Source organism: Salvia hispanica, chromosome 4 (assembly GCF_029641045.1).
Source record: "Salvia hispanica isolate PSC_SH4W2 chromosome 4, Shi_PSC_v1, whole genome shotgun sequence".
Lineage (NCBI taxonomy): Eukaryota > Viridiplantae > Streptophyta > Magnoliopsida > Lamiales > Lamiaceae > Salvia > Salvia hispanica.
In genome coordinates, this window is record NC_142695.1 from 5,488,502 (window position 1) to 5,504,296 (window position 15,795).

The 15,795-nt window shown below is 32.2% G+C and overlaps 3 protein-coding genes across 3 annotated transcripts; all 3 read right to left on the reverse strand.

Annotated features, from left to right (window-relative positions):
* Positions 1-299: 299 nt before the first annotated feature.
* LOC125197528 (major allergen Pru ar 1-like) lies at positions 300-1,159 on the reverse strand. Its single transcript, XM_048096286.2, has 2 exons — positions 909-1,159; positions 300-817 (listed from the first exon to the last, which is right to left on the reverse strand). Exons 1-2 carry the CDS (start codon positions 1,090-1,092, stop codon positions 516-518), a joined length of 486 nt encoding a protein of 161 aa, XP_047952243.1. The 5' UTR covers positions 1,093-1,159; the 3' UTR covers positions 300-515.
* A 3,180-nt stretch (positions 1,160-4,339) lies between these two features.
* LOC125197527 (major allergen Pru ar 1-like) lies at positions 4,340-5,190 on the reverse strand. Its single transcript, XM_048096285.2, has 2 exons — positions 4,939-5,190; positions 4,340-4,859 (listed from the first exon to the last, which is right to left on the reverse strand). The coding sequence occupies exons 1-2, from the start codon at positions 5,120-5,122 to the stop codon at positions 4,558-4,560; spliced, it is 486 nt and encodes a 161-aa protein (XP_047952242.1). The 5' UTR covers positions 5,123-5,190; the 3' UTR covers positions 4,340-4,557.
* Positions 5,191-7,339: 2,149 nt separating this feature from the next.
* Positions 7,340-8,167, reverse strand: LOC125197067 (major allergen Pru ar 1-like). Its single transcript, XM_048095765.2, has 2 exons — positions 7,926-8,167; positions 7,340-7,845 (listed from the first exon to the last, which is right to left on the reverse strand). Exons 1-2 carry the CDS (start codon positions 8,107-8,109, stop codon positions 7,544-7,546), a joined length of 486 nt encoding a protein of 161 aa, XP_047951722.1. The 5' UTR covers positions 8,110-8,167; the 3' UTR covers positions 7,340-7,543.
* Between the last annotated feature and the right edge of the window lie 7,628 nt (positions 8,168-15,795).

Consider the following 15,795-nt stretch of genomic DNA (forward strand, 5'->3'; position numbering starts at 1 on the left):
TTTATTTTCAAGTTCTGTATCCCCCAAGTGATTCAATGGCCCAATACAAGAAACCAAGAGAACATTGACCGGAAATATATACTCCCTCCGTCCCACTTAAAATGCAATATTTGAGAATCGGCACGGGATTTTATGTAGTGTTGTTTTGTGAGTTAATGAAGAGAGAGTAAAGTAAGAGATAAAATAGTAGAGATAGAGTTGTTTCCATTTAAGGAAACGTTTCATTTTTAATGGGACAACCAAAAAAGGAAAACGTTGCATTTTTAATGAGACAATGGGAGTACATAATAGTCATATACTAATATAAAGAGGTACTCAAAATGATTTATTGATCATTTTCCAAAAAAAGTACAAGTACAATATTAAATCTCCTCAAGAGTTCACACAAACACTAAAAGGAAATAAGATGGCCATTTTATTTGAAAATCACACAATTAATTTAGAAACACACAACATACGAAATTGCACACACTTAATATACCAAAAGGCCATCTTTATTCTTGAAATCTTGTTTTTTAGTTGTATGCATCAGGGTTGGAGTGTAGATGTCCCACAACAGCTTGGAAGAATCCAACAAGACCCTCTTTGGCTTTCTTGATACTCTCTTGAATCACATTCTCGTTATCTCCTTTTGTGTTGTATGTGACGGTTGATTTAAGAACGCAACCTCCATCCGGACCAGCTTCAACCTTGTTCACACATTTGACGGACTCAAAATCAACACCCATGTTAGCACCTTCGATGATACTGAACTTGTACACAAGGTTTGCCTCGTCAACTTCCTCGATCTTATGTTTCATGGTCTTCACCTCATTTCCTATTTCGCCATAAGCCAAAAATGAATGCTTTGATCTTATATCACACATATATCTAAGCTAACATATATAATAATAAAATCGCATACGTACCTTCGTGGAACGAAAGCACCCTGATGGATCCAGATCCACCAGTGCCTTCTGTGTATTCGATACTCTTGAAAACTGTTGGCAAAATCTTGGGCATTAGGTTGTGGGAATCAACAAAGAAAGCTTTGAAAAACCTAGTTGGTGGAATTGAACATGTGAGTACTTGCTCATCAACAATCACACCCATGATTCTCTTTTTTCTCGTTATAAGATCAATGAAGAGTAAGAAATTATCGAGTTGTGTGTGTTCAATAGGAGAAACAATCACTCTATTTATAGTGAAGATGTGAATAAAATCTGTCAATTTTGGTTGGCATTCTTTATTGAAATTTCCTAGGACTTTTAAGTCTTACCATATTTAATTCGGTATTTTAATTTCTAGATGGCTAATCAAAATGAAGGAAAAATACCGTTTTCTAATAGAATATCGAAGAATTTTCTTTCAAGAATTTTGTTACGGGTCTAATTTTATAAAATATCGGTTTTCGAAGTTTCAAGATTTATCTTTTGGACTGACGTTATCTCATGGATTTTACATATTAGTACAAAAAATAATCAATTTGTAAATATATTTTCAATGTATAGTAGTATATTGTTAATTTTATTAGTATATTGTTAATTATTAAATACTTTAGAGTTTAGACAGTAGACAAAATATTTTTTTCATTATCCGATCAAAATAACTCTAACGGTTCTTGTATGTTTCCGCATATTTTGATCATATGTAAGTCAATTGACCCAACAATCTCATTCAGCGCCACATATTTTTGAAATTGATCTTAATTATTTCACGTCTTGTCTTCGTAGCAAAACACTTCATAGATATTACTCCCTCCTCTTATAGTAAGTCATTTATCCTTTTAGTAAATAACAACATACTTTATTCTCTCTTCATCTTTCTACCATTTTCCTTTTCTATTTTATTCTTCCTTTACTTAACTCAGTTAACATAATTTTTCTTAATCTTCGTGCCGAAAAAAAATATTTTCACTACTATGGATCGAAGGGAGTGATATAGTAGTACTGTTACTCCTATATATTATTATATTATCAAATTAAGGAGTGTGATCAATTGTTAACTCACTCCTTATAGCATTCACAATAGGATGGATTACCAATACCCTAGCACTAGGACTAACAATAAACCCCTTCTGTCACATCACTTAGGACTAACCACAGTCTGTCACATCATCAGGACTAACTACAACACAATAATAGGCTGCATTAGGACTAGTCGATGCCCTAGCCAATAAAATAAATTGACAAATACGATTAATTCATTTTAATTGTTGGTGTTTATTAAATATTAAAAAAATGAAGTACAATGAGTTGTAAATATAGAATATAAATAAAAAAAATTTTAAAAAATTTTAAAAAAAATCAGCTAGCCGATCGGTGTCCGTGCAATAGCGGAATAGCGATCGACTAAACTGTTAGGTCCCGGATGAGGGCTCGTCCTACTTCGGGACATCCATTGCGTTAGCCTAACGCAATAGTGGACGTCCCCACGCCCTAACCGTTAGTCCGTGCTTTCGTCCGCTATTGTGGATGCTCTTAGTTGCTAACTATAACTAAATTAGGATCATATAATTTTAGAGATCTAATGGTCTATTAATTTTATTTTTATTTTCATTTTATAATATTAAAAAATAGGAATAACTACCAAATTTAATGTTTTAGATCGGATGTTAAGAGCATGAGCACGAAGGTGGGCTCGGACCCACTTTTCCTCCTTGTCCTTAGGCAAGAGCACAACACCCACATCCGTGCTCTTCCGCAAGGACAAGCTCAAAGATCCCACTATTCTATTATTCAATTTAAATACTTCAATTACTAAAAACATTTCTACAATATAAACATACATTAAAATATAAAAATTACATAATTAAATCCTAAAAAATAAAAATTACATAATTAAAATCATAAAAAATAAAAATACATAATTAAAATGTAAATTTTGGGGAAAAAATTGAAAAATAAATTAAAAGTGTGTAGAAAACGGATATAATTTATTGAGAAGTGGGAAAATATTTTTTTTATTTAAAAATGATTTTTTAAATTAAATTCGAATTTTAAAATAAATTACAAAAAAAACGAAATTGTCGTTGGTCAATCATGTGCGCCACATCAGCCTGCTCAGCGGCACGGACGTACTCTTATTTAAGAGCACCGCCCTGCCGCTGGCAAGGACGGACGGCTCGCAGCGGCGGTCCGTGCCGCTGGCACGGACGGACAAGAGCCCGCTGCGAATGCTCTAATATAGTACTATATTAAATATATCAACACAATGCCTTTAGAATGTCAATACACTTTAATATTGACATTAGGGGTAACTGCTTTTAAAGTCACCAACTTTCCATGAATTCCGGTTTTTCCCACAAACTTTAAAAAGTTCGTGTAATGTCACGAACTTTATTGTCGGTTGCCATTTTCCCATGTCAGGTTTTCCGGCCTGATTCAAACTGTTCGTTTCCTATTAAGACGATGTCCAAATTCTTTTTTCTTACTATCGTTATCTTCGTCTTTGAAATAGCTTCGCGTGGGTACCTTGAACACCTCAATCGGAAATCGGATGAAGAAGTTATGGCCATTTGATGAAGGCTGCGACCTTTGTGCGACCTTGTACCATCATAATGGCCATAACTTCTTCATCCGAGTTCCGATTGAGGCGCACAAGGTACCCACGCGAAGCTATATCAAAGAGGAAGATAATGATAGTAAGAAAAAAGAATTTGGATATTGTTTTAATAGGAAACGAACAGTTTGAATCAGACTGGAAAAACCTGACATGGGAAAATGGCAACCGACAATAAAGTTCGTGACATTACACGAACTTTTTAAAGTTTGTGGGAAAAACTGGAATTCATGGAAAGTTGGTGACTTTAAAAGCAGTTACCCCTTGACATTATACACGTTGTATGTTGACATGTTATGACAGTTATGTTGATATTAACTGTTACTCGGAAAATTCAAAAATTCATAAGTTTTTTTCAAATTTTGGCATCGGAACATATGCAATTGGAATCTCGTTGGAATCTTTACGAAAAAACCTTTAATATGATATATGTTATGTGAAAAAAATAGTTTAAATTGAGATAGTTATATGACTTTAAAGTTTTGAGATATTTTTAAAAGTTAGTAAAGAACTAATTTATTTTTAATTTGTATTAATACCCTAATTGATATTTTTTTTGCATTGTATTGATACTCATGGCTAAAACAATCTTATATCTTGATTTAATGATTCAATATCTATCATTTAATTATATGATGAATTAATAATATAACACGCCCCATCAAAATAATATTAAAATTTTAAAATTTTTATAATATACCCCTCCCTTCATTTTCAAGTTCTGGATCCCGCGGTGATTCAATGGCCAAATACAAGAAACCAACATAACATTGACCGGAAATATATGTTAGTCATATACTGATATAAGATACTCAAAATGATTTATTGATCATTTTCGAAAAAGTACAAGTACAATATTACATCTCCTCAAGTGTTCACACAAACACTAAAAGGAAATAAGATGGCCATTTTATTTGAAAATCACACAATTAATTTAGAAACACACAACATACGAAATTCCTTATTCCACACACTTAATATACCAAAAGGCCATCTTTATTCTTGAAATCTTGTTTTTTAGTTGTATGCATCAGGGTTGGAGTGTAGATGTCCCACAACAGCTTGGAAGAATCCAACAAGACTCTCTTTGGCTTTCTTGATACTCTCTTGAATCACATTCTCGTTATCTCCTTTTGTGTTGTATGTGACAGTTGATTTAAGAACGCAACCTCCATCTGGACCAGCTTCAACCTTGTTCACACATTTGACGGACTCAAAATCAACACCCATGTTAGCACCTTCGATGATACTGAACTTGTACACAAGGTTTGCCTCGTCAACTTCCTCGATCTTATGCTTCATGGTCTTCACCTCATTTCCTATTTCACCATAAGCCAAAAATGAATCTTTGATCTAAGTTAACATATGGAGTAATATAAAATAAAATCACATATATACCTTCGTGGAACGAAAGCACCCTGATGGATCCAGATCCACCAGTGCCTTCTGTGTAGTCGATGCTCTTGAAAACTGTTGGCAAAATCTTGGGCATTAGGTTGTGGGAGTCAACGAAGAAAGCTTTGAAAAACCTAGCTGGTGGAATTGAACATGTGAGTACTTGCTCCTCAACAATCACACCCATGATTCTCTTTTTTTCTTTTTATAAGATCAATGAAGAGTAGGAAATTATCGGGTAGTGTGTGTTCAATATGAGAACCAATCAACCTATTTATAGTGAAGATGTGGATAAAATCTGTCAATTTTGGTTGGCATTCTTTATTAAAATTTCCTAGGACTTTAACATATTTAATTCGATATCTTAATTTCTAGATGGCTAATCAAGATGAAGGGAAAATACCGTTTTTTAATCGAATATCGAAGAATTTTCTTTCAAGAAATTTTGTTACGGGTCTAATTTTATCATATATCGGTTTTCGAAGTTTCAAGCTTTATATTTTGGACTGATGTGATCTCATGGATTGTGAGTATTACATATTAATCAAAAAATAATCATTTTGTAAACATATTTTCAATTAATTCAGTCGCTTGGAGCAAAAACTAGTACTACTAATGATGACGATATTAATATTCTATTGTTTTGGTTATAAATCATTTAGCTAGGCGATAGATTTGTTTATAATTATCCGATCAATACTCAGTATTTTCCATTTCCGCATATTATAATAAACTTAGTAAAATCCGCATATTTTGACCATAAAATAATATGTTAGTCATTAATAGTAGTGCCTAACGATCTCGTTCACGGCCGCATATTTAGATTACTGGTATATTATATACTAAAATTAATTGCACGGTTTTTATATTATACTAGTATTAAATTTAAAGACTATATTGCTATGCAAACCAAAATTAATTTGATTTATTAGTTTGAAGTTTGCCTGTAAAAGTTACTTGTTTATATAAAAATATTAATTTCGCTTCTAATTAGGCCAAAATTGACGGTTTGGTCCGATTCACCAAAATTCTCCAAAATTCTTCAAACTAATTAATTTCATTGGTTTTTTAATTTGACAGGTGCAAATTCGAGGAGGAACCAGAGCCATCAGAGTACATCATGTTCAGCTGTTAAATCATCGACTATTCCACATAAGTATTATTGTTGCAATCAGTAGAATATTTCAAGAAGCTGTGGATTTTCATATTTTATATTATCTCTTGATTAATTGGGAATATCCGAAACTAAATGACTTTTGAAGAGTTGGAGCTAAAATGGGAGCGGGAAACGAAGTGACTTAATACTCCCTCGATTCATCAATATTAGGACTTATGAGTCTTTATCTCTTTTCGGTGTGGGTTTAAAAAATACTTTAAAAAAGGTGGATAGAAAAATGCTAGTGAAATGTTGGTCTCTTTACTATTTATATATAGGAGTAATGGTGTGTGATCAAATACTAACTAAGTTACGGTAATAACTAATAACTAATATCAATTTTGTATGTTAAAAACATCAACACAAAGACATAAATTTATCAATCTTTTTGTGTTGATAAACTTATGTCTTTGTGTTGGCATTTTAAATTTACATGTTGTATTGATATAATTATGTCTTTATGTTGATAATTTTAAAACACAATAGTGAAAGTTATTAGTTATTACTGTAAAATAGTTAGCACACTAACGCAACCCGTGGAGTAATAATATGTGGGTCAAAGTTAGTTTTAATTAAATGATACTCCCTTCATCACTGAAATTTTATCATATTTTTCCATTTTCGTATGTCCCATAAAATTTTTCACATTTCACATTTTACTATTTTTGGTAGTGAATCTCACGTTCCACTAACTTATTCTCACTTCAGATTTTAATATAAAACTAATACTCCGTACTTTAAAAGTAGGACCCACGTCCTACCAACTTTTTCAATCCACTTTCCATTACATTTCATAAAACCTGTGTCCCGTCAAACTGTAACAAAATTTATGGGACGGAAAGAGTATGTGAATAAATGAGTAAATGGAATATGGGTCTTTTTATTATTTATGGTATTAATAATGAAACAGACTCTTAATCGCATATGGATAAAAAAAAATGGACATCTAATCGCAAACAAAGGAACCAACATTCAGCCATGTATCCTGTCTGACTATATCGTGTTGCTTCACTATCTATTTATTTAACACTTAATAGTAACCACTTTAATTGAAGCTAGAGTTGAGATGGTAGTATTTTAGTCACATATCCCATAGACTTGAAAGTATAATTCAAGCTAAAGTTGAGATGGTAGTATTTTATTCGAGGCAAAATATTGCGATAACATTTCTTATTTTTTTTCTACATTAATATGGTTGTCAAATATGCTATTTACGTGTGTATCGTGTCATATCTATGAATTAGAGAATTCTACAAGCAAAACATTTTATTGATAATGTCAAATCCAAAAGTACAACATAGCAAATCATGAACAATTGATCACACGAACATGAAAAGGAATAAGATGGCCACCAAATTTATTTGAAAATTACACACAAATGCAACAATTGCACACACTTGATCCTTTTATTTAATACACCAAAAGGCCATCATAATTTTTAAAATTTCGTTTTTACTTGTATGCATCGGAGTTCGATTGTAGGTGTCCCACAATAGCTTGGAAGAATCCAGCAACACTCTCTTTACCTTTCTTTATACTCTCTTGAATCGCACTCTCGTTATCCCCTTTTGTGGTATATGTGTTGACAGATTTAAAAATGGAACCTCCATCAGGACCAGCTTCAACCTTGTTCACGACCGAGACAGACTCAAAATCTATACCCATATTACCACCTTCGAGTATACTGAACTTGTACACAAGATTTTCCTCGTCCAATTCGTCTACTCTATGCGTCATGGTTTTCACTTCACCTCCTGTTATATGTATATTATATTATATGGTCATGAGAGTAACTTCGACAAATATATTATATAATAATATAGTTATTATGTACCTTCGTAATAAGAAAGGACCTTAATCGATCCAGGTTCACCATTTCCACTTGTATACTCAATGCTCTTAAAAACCGTTGGCAAAATCTTGGGAATTAGATTGTTTGAATCAACAATGAATGCTTTGAAAATCCTAGCATGTGGAATTGAACATGTGAGTGCTTGCTCATCAACAATCACACCCATGATTTTTTTTTTCTTTCGAAGAAATTAAATGGTGATAAAAAGATAAAATGAGAAGAAAGCTAATTGAGCTGTGTGTTCAATATGAGAAACTATGTTCCTATTTATAGTGAAGATAAGGTTAAAATTGTCAACTAATGTTGCATTTTTTATCACTAAAAACAGATATCTAAATAAGAATTAAGATAATATAAGTAGACCGCTATCTAATTTAATATCCAAAAAGTATTTAAAGCATGTTTATTACTATTAGTCAAATGCTTGCATTATTCGATTACTAAAAATTTTATTTTTAAATTTATATGTTCAGTTCTTTTTTTTATATATTAATGCGTGTGTCAATATAATTGTAGTGTTTATCTATATTTTTCATTCTCCTATAAAAATTCAATTCCCACTCTCTCCTATATAAGGCACCTCAATTCACTCGATTAAAAACTTTATTTGCGACATAATAATGAACTATAGTCTATAGAGGTATAAGTGAGCAAAATAGAGACATCAACTATATATAGATTAATACTATATACAGGCTTTGAATAAAATAATTAAGCGTACGTAACAAAAACTAGTTGTTTTAATTCGATCGCTTTGAATAAAAAGAATCCGATTACGATATTTCATTATTTTATTAAGTATTCTAGATGATTGCCAAATAATTATAATTTTTCTTTCAACACTAAGACAATATCTTAATAACCTTATATCCGCATATTTTGACTATATAATTATAATATTATGCATATTTATTTATAATGGCCTTCATTCTCTTTCATCGTCACAATTTTTACCAAAATACCTGGTCTACTTCAATGTTCAACATTAAATTTTAGTAAAATTAAGATAGACTTAATTGGCTTTTAAGTAGATCGGCAAATGTGTTGCTCATAATTTATAAAGTTTATTAGTAATACGAGGATTTTAGGTTATTTTTAGAGTTAGTTATATGTTCTCAAACGAGGATTTTAGAGGACGGCCACTATATCGTACTCCCTCTGTCTCACGATACTCAATTTTTTCTGTTTCGGCTCGTCCTAAACTATTAGTACTATTTATACTTTAAATAAGAATTAAGACATTTAATTATTACATTTGAGTTAATTAAGTGTTCTCTTATTATACTTAAAATACTAATTTAATTGCACTAATTACCAATCCTGAATTTAGGACATAAAATAAAAAATTTCGAATAGAGGAATGAGCATTAAATTGATATATTTGTATCTCTGTAACCGTCCGACTTTTACTACCTTTTTATTTGATCTTGAAATGACGCTAAAAGTTGGAACAAAATTTTTGGCTCTGTGCTTTTCGTCAATTTGTGGAGTTTTCTGATAGGATCAAAAGAAGAACATTTATTTATGGATTTTTCCAGCAACTAGATTGGTTGGTTATATAGATATGAGTATATTAGCAAGACGAGAGGAACAAAAGCTAAGATATGGAGTCCATTTATTGTTATATCCTTACATATTAATGTAGTTGGGCCCTGTCTTCAACTCCAAAATTGCTTCATCAAATTGCAATAACCAGCAGCGGCTGCTCGGTGATGACAACAACGCTGCGTTCTGACCGACGTATGACGGTAGAAAGAGGGAAAGAGGAGACGAATAGGGGATGGTTCGAAAGAGAGAGGGTTCTAGTTTGATAGATGAAAATGGAAGTTGCTGACACTTTTGTTTTGGGCCATAGAGTGAGTAAATTGGGTTGGTGAGTTTAGTATTTCATAAGAGGAAATTAATTGCTTTGGGCTAATTTTATTCAAAGTAATGGGCTGATAGACAAGAAAGAGTAAGGAGATTGACTGCTCTAATTTAGTTACCTGGGCTGGATGAAACGGTTTCCCACGTCGTCTTTGGAGGTAAATATTCAAGTAGCTTGTGGTATTTCTGTTGTAGCTGCTGAAACATCTCCTTATGCTTGCCTATGGATCCTGTCTCTTGTTTGAACACACCCTTTCTCAAGTTTGATAAGAAGATTTGGACCTCGTGTTTTATTTTGTCTCTTGGTCCATTTGGTGGTTGAGAAACAAGGTGATTTTTGAAAAGGCAGCCAAATTGGAATGTTGAGAAGAAGCTTATCTTATGGAGATTGGGATCATAGACTAAAGCTCGGTGTCCAGAATTTCCATTTCTACTAAGTCAAATGAGCGAGGAACTGCCCAAAGTTAGACGATGGACAGGAAAATTGCAACCGGAAAAAGCTAGGCAAAAAATTGTTGGACCATCACTACTTAAATTGCCGTTGATAAGGTGACCTCTCTTTGTACTCCTCTCTTTGTTCTATAGCCTTTTTTGGTTTTTTATTTTAGACTTATTTGTTGTTTTGACTTGCTCACCCGTTCTAAATCTGATTTGAGCCTTTATTTTATCGAAAAAAGTTACCTCGGCCGGATTAATTAAGAGGAGACTGAAAGGATGAACTACTATGATTAATTTTGAAGTAATACAGTTTGGGATAGCAAAGAAATGGTAAAATGTGACTCTTATTGTGGAACGGAGGTGATATTTTTTAATTTGCTATTTACGTGTGTGTCATGTTATGTGTACAAGGGATAGAATTCTACGGGCAAAATAATTTATTGATAATATGTGAAAGCCAGTACAACGTAACAATGAGCACACGAACATGAAAGGAAATACGATTGCCACCAAATTTATTTGAAAATCACCCCATTTACTTGGAATCGCACACAAACGCAACAGTTGCACACCCTTGATCTTTTTATTTTAGAATACCAAGAGGCATCATAATTTTAGAAATTTCATTTTTAGTTGTATGCATCGGGGATGGGTTGTTGGTGTTCCACAACAGCTTGGAAGAATCCACCAATAATATTCTCTTTAACTTTCTTTATACCCTCTCGAACCTCATTCTCGTTATTTCCTTTCGTTGTACTGACACACACAAGACACATTAGGCGCACGGGCTGTGCCCTCAAGGTGTTAGGACAATAGCTTAACTATAATTAACATGGTGAAAATGATTGAACTTAATTTGATGATGAGTGGGTGAAACAAACTAATAAAGTACGGGTTTGGCATCTTTCATTAGATGTTGACAATAAATATAAAAATACGAAATATATCAAAGTTGTAAAAGATTGGCAAATCTCTTAGTTAAGCTATTTATTTTGTATTTACTCTCATTTTGGAATGTAAATTCCAAATTAAACTGGATATGCTATATGATCTAAATATATGAAAATGCAACTCATCAAGTTTGCGACTAGTGGCGTTCAAGTATCCAAAGACCAAGTGCAAGGATGTGATTAGTGTGATTACGAATAAAAGTATCTAAGCTTCAAATATTATTCGCAATGATTATTACTCCCTCTGTACCATTTTAGGAGCGTCAGTTACTTTTGCACACCCATTTTATAAAAATCGTAGAAATAATAAATAAGTTAAAGTGGAGAAATGATAAAGTAAGAGAGAGAATACTGTTGAGTAGTAGCGCTGTTCGGTTTCCTAGATAAAATAATACTAAGATATAATTTATGATTGTGCTGTGAGATTATTTTAGTTATAGAGGGTTAACTATGACTAATTATCCCACGATTATCCATCTAGGATTTAATTGTGGGTTGTATTTCATGAACCAAACTGTAACATCCCACTTTTTCGAACCCTAATTTTCAAGATATAAAATTTTTGCATTAAATGTTTTTAATGCTATGATACATGTGGAATTAAATGATGAGTGATTATTGCAATATTCTCTGTGACCTAATTGCGATATTGAGTTGAGTTTGAGTTGAATAGTCAAACTTGTGGAAAATATGACGTGGTCGTGGAATGGTCAAAGTCGTTGGAAAATATGAAGTGGAGGTGAAATTCGAATATGTGGATATTTTAATGTGGGGTAAAATAATAATTGTGGTGAATTATTTTCCTAAGGGATGAGTGAGAATTTAATAGGAGCATTATTTAATTATGTGAAATTTTCGACCCCTCCTATTTATTGGAGAATAAATCCTATTTTTCTTGGATTTAATTATTGCTTGGGATAATTATCCGAATTTAAATCTAAAGTCCAATATTCCTTATTTAATTGGTGAATTTTCGGCCCCTATGATTTCTTTAAGGAGATTTTCGAAAATCTCCTATATTATGGGAGAAGGGATTATTTTATTCTATTATTTGATCCCTTGTTTATTCTTTTCCATAAATAAATTCAAAAATCCTAGCATATCTTGCCATATCTAAGAATATCTTGGCATGTCCTATTTAAAATAGGATTTTAATTAAATTCCTTGTGGGAGGAATGAAAATCACGCCTATTTCCTTTTAATGGGGAAGAATTATTATTTTATTCTGCTCCGTGATATTTTATTTTACTCCGTGAAATATTCAAATTAAATCATAGGCTAATTTAATAGCCTAAAATTCGAAACCCCCTTATTTCTCCTAGCAAATCACGCCAACTTCAACCACCAAATCTCTTCCAAATCTTTATTTATTTAATTATTGGATTATATCTTGCGCTATATAAATAAGAGGCAAAACCTAAACCTAGAACACCAAAATCACGCCCCTACTCCCAAAATCACTTCTCTCTTTTTCTCCCCACTCTCTCAAAATTTTCTTCTACTTTCTCCAATATTTCTTCATCTTTTGGAGAAGAATTGAAGTTGAAATTCAAGAATCGTTGAAGAATCAAGGCTACTACTTTGTTTCTACCGTTCATTCTATCGAAAAAGGTATTTTTATTTTGATCTTTCCTTCATCTACCGATTAATCGGTGTTCTTGAGTCCACATGCATTTAGATTGAGTGAAGGGGAAATTAATTGATGAATGGGATGCACATGTGTGTGTGTGTTGGTGCGTGTGTGTGTGTGGGTGTGTTTTGAAACACTCAAGCGTGATACGATTTGATGATAAATCTGGAGTGTTGTGCGAATAAAAGCGATATGATGATCGTACTTTGATTTTGAATGGTGATATTAAAACTAATCGATGGGAAAAAAAAGGGAAAACGTGGGAACATGCATGATTGTGGGCTTTATTCTTAAACTCTCTTTTATGTTGCAAATTTATGAAAGTGGAGCAATAAGGGTGGATTAAACTATTATGCCATGCCTATGATTATTTTGGATATTGTTTGTGCCTAATGCCTAGTTTGCGAGTGCGTTCCATTAGGCTATAGGGCTATATAAACGAATTCGGGTCTGAGTAGGGCCGCAAACCCTATCAGGCTAGTGTACACGGGAGATCGGGAGCCGTCCTTGCTAGTCGGCCGGTCTCGTGGGCGAAAGTGTGGCCACACTTCGTCGCACCATGAAATTGTTGATTGATGAGAAAATGGGAGGTATTGTTTGACTGGCCAGTCCATGAAATATATTTGTGATACTCGATGCTATTCTTTAAAATAAATGCTAAACCTCGAGTTCACTATGGTAAGGGTGGCGTAACTATTAAAACGTTTTGGCATGAGTCCACTGAGTATGTTTAAAATACTCAGCCCTGCATGTGTTTTCCCTATGTGCAGGTTGAGCGATGACGAGCGGTTGGCGGTGTTGAGCCAATAAATTAAATATGATATGATTGTTTGAAACATCAAGTGGAGTTGTGTCTTCATACATGTTCTTCACTTATCTCTTGGTTGCTTCCGCTGATTTATGACACTTATTATCTTTTGGCTGATTTGAACTTATTCCTTTGAAATTAGGGTATTGAGACATAATGCGTTTTGGTGGATTTATATTAAACCCTTGCCTTTTGAGAATATTCCATGATATCTATCCATTATTATTTTCTTGATCAAGCCTTTGATCTATTGCTTTAATAGTGCATTAATTATTTTGGTCAAATCCCTTTAAGTGGAACCCTAGCCTATGTTGTATTGCTTTTAAGTCTGCCTAGGTAGCATTCGCCCCATTTATTATACCCTAGAATGCCGGGCTGTTACACAAACACACTACATATTTAATCCTTGATACAATCTTGTAAACCGAACACCCCTTATAGTACTGATTAATCATGATTACATAGTGAGAAAATGATTATATTCAGTTGTACTAATAAAATGAGACATATTACTATATATTGATTAGTAAGTAAGTTGTAATGAATTAATATAGACAGATAACTGACAAATCTGCATATACTATATAATATCAAAATCCATATTGTAAGTTGTAATGAATTAATATAGACAGATAACTGACAAATCTGCATATACTATATAATATCAAAATCCATATTGTACAGAAACTGTCGTATTTTCAAGTTGTAATATATTCCCTTCTTCTCACATCCAGTGATAGATTTCTTTTTAGCCGTTGTTTGTGAATTGATTTCTTTTTAATCGTTGTTTTGTGAAGATGATAATAAATATAGTTAAAATAGAGAAAAAATAATATAGAAGAGTTGTATATACATTATTTTCATAATTATTTTACTTTCTTTTTACTTTAACTATTTATTATCATTTTCTCCAAACATATGGCGAAAAACAGTCGATCACTGGGGATGAGACAAGAAGAGTACTGGTTTAATTTCAAATTTAAAGCAAACGGCTTACAGAAAGAGGGAGGAAAACCTTGTAGACTTCAAAATTAATACTCCATCACTCCTATTGCGAGTGATGGAGAAATAAACATCCAATAGTTAAAAAAAATCTAAATTTAACGTAACAAGATGTGATAAACAGAAAATTTCTGTGAATTAGAAAAATGGCTTGCAGTCAGTCTGATTTAGAAAAACCCAGGGAAAGAATATTTGAGAAAAAAATCTGAGATATTCCCATTTTTAATTAATTTCATTTACAGATTACAATGTGACAATTGTTAAAAGTTTATTTTTTTTTAATTGAGATTATAGATAAAATTAAATAGGACAAGTATATTTTTCCCTATATATTATGGTGACAGCAAATGAAAAAGATTGGTCATGAAACCATTTTGTATCTTGGTGAAACAGAGACAAAAAGGTATAGAGGACCACTACCTTCAAATATGCAAGTCACTCACGTATCCATTTCTTATTCCTTTTTTTATTTATTTATCTAGTTACCCTTAATTAATATCCCAAATATTAATATATATCAATTCAAAGCTATTGTATCCATAAGAAAAAAATATTTGAAGCTTAGAAATCCGATTAAAATGAGTATTTTCCCAAATTTTAAGAGACCAATAATGTTTCCTCAATGACTCAATGCTCGACCTATTATTTAAAAGCAAAATATTTATCAATTTAGGGTTAGTATATAATTGAGAATCAAGGCCCCAAGCTAGTATATACTACCATCGTAATTTATGAGAAGCCTATTTATAAATTATTTTAGTCGCATACTTATATAGGGTCATATTAGGTTAAATGAGCTCCCTAATGCATAATTAATTATCTATTATAGGCTATCATTAGAAGACGGAGGGGGCTCATATCAAATAATATAGATTTAATTACATATATTATGAAATGTTATTATAAAAGTATTAATGTCATATTTTTAAAATTAAATGCTCTAATTGTTTCTCAAATATATAAGAAGTTGTTTTTTTATTATTGTATGGAAATAATATTAATCAAGAAAATAAGTCATCATTCTATATAAATATATATATTGAATGATAGACTTCTGATTAAAACAAAAATTTGAAGAAAGTTCATATCTATATCAATTACCATCGTCGTTCGAGTTGATTATAGATATTGCTGGATTCTAGTTGCAATTTCAAATGT

Excerpts from the sequence above, each read along its gene's own strand:
- LOC125197528 (XM_048096286.2), bottom strand. The coding sequence starts at position 1,092 with ATGGGTGTGATTGTTGATGAGCAAGTACTCACATGTTCAATTCCACCA. Across the intron at positions 818-908 it reads GGTGCTTTCGTTCCACGAAG|GAAATGAGGTGAAGACCATG; the intron begins GTACGTATGCGA and ends ATGGCGAAATAG.
- LOC125197527 (XM_048096285.2), bottom strand. The coding sequence starts at position 5,122 with ATGGGTGTGATTGTTGAGGAGCAAGTACTCACATGTTCAATTCCACCA. Across the intron at positions 4,860-4,938 it reads GGTGCTTTCGTTCCACGAAG|GAAATGAGGTGAAGACCATG; the intron begins GTATATATGTGA and ends ATGGTGAAATAG.
- LOC125197067 (XM_048095765.2), bottom strand. The coding sequence starts at position 8,109 with ATGGGTGTGATTGTTGATGAGCAAGCACTCACATGTTCAATTCCACAT. Across the intron at positions 7,846-7,925 it reads GGTCCTTTCTTATTACGAAG|GAGGTGAAGTGAAAACCATG; the intron begins GTACATAATAAC and ends TACATATAACAG.